General features: G+C 39.2%; 1 protein-coding gene across 1 annotated transcript; it reads left to right on the plus strand.

Moving 5' to 3' along the window:
- Nucleotides 1-787: 787 nt before the first annotated feature.
- LOC136248525 (zinc finger SWIM domain-containing protein 3-like) lies at nt 788-1,321 on the plus strand. Its single transcript, XM_066040299.1, has one exon. It carries the CDS (start codon nt 788-790, stop codon nt 1,319-1,321), a length of 534 nt encoding a protein of 177 aa, XP_065896371.1.
- The last annotated feature ends 3,561 nt before the right edge of the window (nt 1,322-4,882 follow it).

The raw sequence follows: 4,882 nt of genomic DNA on the forward strand, positions 1-4,882 counted from the left end.
TTATGCTGCTTTAACTATAATTTTGCTTTTAGAACACATTTAGACACTATCCTAAGTAACGGAGAATGGAGGGACAACTGCTTGAAGAGACAGAGAACATGTTAAGTGTTAAAGGAAACAAAAAAATGGTTCAGCAATATATCGTTGAAAAGGCTGGCAAAGTTGTTACTCTGAAGGACTTGCAAAATATAATTGACAGGATAAAGGACAAATCAGTTGTTAGTGTTAACACACTTGTTGATGAAATGAGAAAAATTGATGGTAAGAATTACAGGGATCATAAAGTAACAACCTTTTGCATAAAAGCCAGTGTTTCCCATACATTTGTGATCTGTATCAAAAGTCACCTGTCTAATGCATCTCTAATGCATACATTCGTTTTCAAAAAGAACTTAGAAAAGTAGGTACATGTCCACAGTCAACCTTTGTGGTTGGCTGTTGGCACACACCTGGTTTAATAATTGATCCACAAAATAAAACCAGATAATTGAACTGCATACATAGTTGAAGTGTTGCGACGATGTGCTGTTTTCTAGTATTTAAGTTATAGCCCTTTTATGTATGTATGTAGGTACGCATATGTACATAATGTACATATCACTATACATGTACTTTCAATATCTGTGTAGGTGCTATTGTTGAAGTGTCCAAGGATGATAATAATGTTCTTGCAAGTATATTTTTCCAAACTAAGTCTTGGCAAAACACATATGAACAGTTTCCGGAGCTGATTTTGATTGATGCAACTTATAAACTGAATAATCTGAATATGCCATTGTAAATTATCATGGTTGTTGATGGCAATGGAGAAAGTGAAGTGGTAGCACTGTGGCTGGTAGTTAATGAGGACAAGGTTACAATCAGCCGTATGATGGATAGTTTTGTTAAGCACTGTGATACTTCTAAGGTGAGGTGCATAATGGCTGACGAAGACATGACAGAAAGAGACGTTATTACAGAAAAGATCCCAAGTGCAGCTTTGATGATATGTTTATTTCATACACTAAGAACGTTTCGTCGGGAGATCACCACTGAAAAATTGAACTTAAGTGCTGCTCAAAGAATCACAGTTTTAGAGGTCATCTCTAAACTTGTTTATGCCAGAGACGAGGATGAGTACTTTAAGTATTATCAACAACTAAAGGAAACCAAGCTTACAGCAGTGATTGAATATTTTGGTACTAACTGGCATGACATTAGGGAGCAATGGGTAGAAGGGCTTAAACGGGAATCATGCCATTATTTGAACAGTACCAACAACAGGCTGGAATGCATAAATCAGAAGATTAAAAGTGTTGTTAGCAACATTCATCTGTTTTGAATTTCTTTCAAGATTTGATGAAATGCTTAAATTCACTGGCTTTGGAACGGGATCATCGTGCTGCTATGATTTTTTAAGAAGACACCTGTGAATTTATTCCCTGGACATAATTCCCTTTCTGAGTATCGCGAGTTGTTAACACCTTATGCATTTTCATTTGTTGTAAAACAATTTGAATTATCCAAAAAAGTGGAGAGCACAGAAAGGTTAGATGGTGGGTGATACACGGACAATCGTTATCCATTCCAAAGGGAAAAATTTGAATACATCAGACCATCATTGTAACTGTGGATTTAATACAGCTATGGAGCTACCATGTAGACACATTTTCTCATTTTGCAATTATGCTAAACTCGATGTTTTTGAGCCAACGCTGTGTGCTAAAAGATGGACTCGTAACTACTATAAGAGTAGTCATCGTGTCTTCATTTCTAATGCTCATAAGTTTGTTGATGTGAAGGTCTCTACTGTGGACAGTTTACCAACTAAAAAAGTCCTATCTCAGCATGATAAGTACCGGAAAGTTTTCACAATATCACAAAAACTGGCTAATTTGGCCTCCTACATTTCAACACGAGAATTTTCTTATGCTGTAGAGTGCTTGGAGAATATTGTAAAGGCTTGGGAACAAGGGAAAAGAGTGACTGTTCAAGTTGTTGATGCAAGCTCTGATGTAGTGGAACAAGATGACAATGACTTAACCAACACTGATGAATCGTTAACTAATTTTGCTGATCTGGAGGATTCAACTTCTGCTAGTTTCTCTGCTATTGCAACTGATGCCCCTTGTGACAATGGTTGGGACTCAGAGTCATCCCTAATGGATTATGACCATAGTTGTGTGAATGATACTTCAGTGGCAGACTGCAACATGATCAGTCACAATTACAGTAGTCTTCATTTTGTCAATAACCCCAATGATCACAGTCATGCAGAGAAGGATTCTAATGATCACAGTCATGTCAAGAAGGACTCCAGTAATCGTGTTGATGTCAAGAAGGATTCTGATAATCATGGTCGTGTCAAGGTGAACCCTGATGATCACAGCCATGTCAAGAAGGAATCCAGTAACCGTCGTCATGCCAAGAAGGACTCCAGTAATCATGTTGATGTCAAGAAGGACACTGGTGATCATGGTCGAGTCAAGGTGAACCCTAATGATCATAGCCATGTCAAGAAGGAATCCAGTAACCATCGTCATGCCAAGAAGGACTCCAGTAATTGTGTTGATGTCAAGGAGGACTCTGATGATCATGGTCATATCAAGATGAACCCTGATGATTACAGTCATGCTGAGGAGGATTCCAATGATCACAGTCATGTCAAGAAAGACTCCAGTAATCGTGTTGATGTCAAGAAGGACTCTGGTAGTCACGGTCGTGTCAAGATGAATCCAAATGATCTGATAATCACACTTGTGTCAAGAAGGACTCTAGTTATCGTCTAGATGTTAAGAATGATTCTGATGGTCATGGTCATGTCAAGATGAATCCCACTGATCACAGTCATGCTAAGAAGGATTTCAATGATCACAGTCAAGCTGAGAAGAGCTCTATTGATCACAGTCATGTCACAAAGGACTCCAGTAATTGTCATCATGTAGTCAAGAAGGAATCTGATGGTCACAGTCATGTCAATCCCAATGATCATAGTTGTGCCAAGAAAGACTCCAGTAGTTTTCGTCATGTCAAAAAGGACTCTGATGATCACGGTCGAGTCAAGATGAACCCCAATGATCTCAGTTGCACCAAGCCTAACTCCAATAATCACAGTTGTATTAAGAACTCCGATGATCATTGCCATGTCAAGATGCATTCCAGTAATTGTGTTCACATCAGCAATGACTCTGATAATCCCAGTCACAAAAATGATTCAGCGGCTGCTAATTTTAACAGTGATCATAGTGATGTCAAAGAGGCTCAAAAAAGGCTCAAAAAAGTAAATCAGTGATCAGTACTGATCACTCCTATTGATTTACTTAATCTGCAACTTTACAGTGTGTATTATTTTGTAAATCTACGTATTAGTTTTACCGTATCAGTTTATAAACTCTTATGACTAACTGATTAGCTATGAACTTCTGCGTGACTGCAAGTTGGGTAGGTGTGTCTTTAAGACTCAGAGACATGCTTGCACGTCGTACAACGATGGCTATTTAAGTACACAACCCGTACAGGGAGTGGTGCATAGCAGAGAGAACGGGTGTCCTTGGACTCACACGATCACATTTGGTGCCGTATCCATTATACTTCCCGAATGCACGTATATACACACCCCGAAGATGTACACCATAGTAAAGGATCTATATGCACACAATGGCGGATCCAGGATGGGGCATTTGGGGCAAATGCCCCCCCTTCAAGAAATTGCATACAAGATCGAGATACTCTAATAGAGCAGTCAATTACTCTAATAAAGCAGTCACAATGTTCACGAGGCAGTGTAGCTTACCTATGAAGCTATAAATAGGATTTTATTTTACATAACAGACGTGATATAGTTGGTAAGGATAACTAGCTATTATTGTCGTGACCTTTTTTTTTTTTTTTTTTTTTTTGGTCTTCAACTGGTTTTCAGCAAGTTTTTTTTGGTCCTCAACTGTTTTTCAGAAACGTGCCCCCCCTCTTTCCAAACTCTGGATCCGCCCCTGGCACACACATGCAAACTGCATCTACATTCTCTTAGTAACCGTGCGAATAGCTCTGAGCGAGATTCTGTACTATTTGCACGGTCACGTACGAATAGCTCCGTGCTATTCGTACGTGACCGTGCGAATAGCAACTGCCTATTATAAAACTATCTCGTGATGAATATGAATATTAATAACTGAGCAGACAGCACAGCTGATATGCTCAGGAAAAGAAAAGCAATCATAAAATGAATTTAGCTACGTAGTTACAAAGATTACAGTTATTGTGATAAATCTTGCTACCAGATGCTGCATGAAGTGTTCCATGGCTTAACAAAGCGTTATCTGAGGGTGTATCATGTTACAAGGAGATGTGGCACCAGGAGAGATTTTATTCTGTGAAGATCGTTTTGCAGTAGCCCGGCGTGATGCCACACGGTAATATCGTCGGGCACGTTCCCTGAACAATTTCACGTTTGGTGCTTCATCCTGTAGTATCTGGACACGTGCACGCACTATGATGTAATACATTATGCTGTAATGTATGCGTGCATGTACATATGTAGTTGCTAGATTGTAGTTGTGTGTTGTAGTGCTATTATTATTGATTCTAATGATCTAATAATCCCGACACTACAATCCAGCATCGAAATTTCACGCTTGGTGCTTCATCCAGCATCGAGGTAGCATATTGTGTGAGGTCACTGGGAATCCTCAGTACTCAACAGACCTTCGTCAACTAGTGCTTCAAGTGCCGAAAAATTAGCGCACTTATAATTAGAAACTTTCCTGCGCTTGCAGAAATTTAGAGCACATTGTGTTCAAAGCACGGGGAGTGCCGAATATTTAGAGATGCCGAAATTTTAGGGAATCTACGGTAAGTACTATAGCTAACTATAGGGTAAATATGGTGGCTATAAGCTGTAGCTTTG

The sequence above is a fragment of the Dysidea avara genome, chromosome 3 (assembly GCF_963678975.1).
Source record: "Dysidea avara chromosome 3, odDysAvar1.4, whole genome shotgun sequence".
Classification (NCBI taxonomy): Eukaryota; Metazoa; Porifera; class Demospongiae; order Dictyoceratida; family Dysideidae; genus Dysidea; species Dysidea avara.

Excerpts from the sequence above, each read along its gene's own strand:
- LOC136248525 (XM_066040299.1), top strand. The coding sequence starts at position 788 with ATGGTTGTTGATGGCAATGGAGAAAGTGAAGTGGTAGCACTGTGGCTG.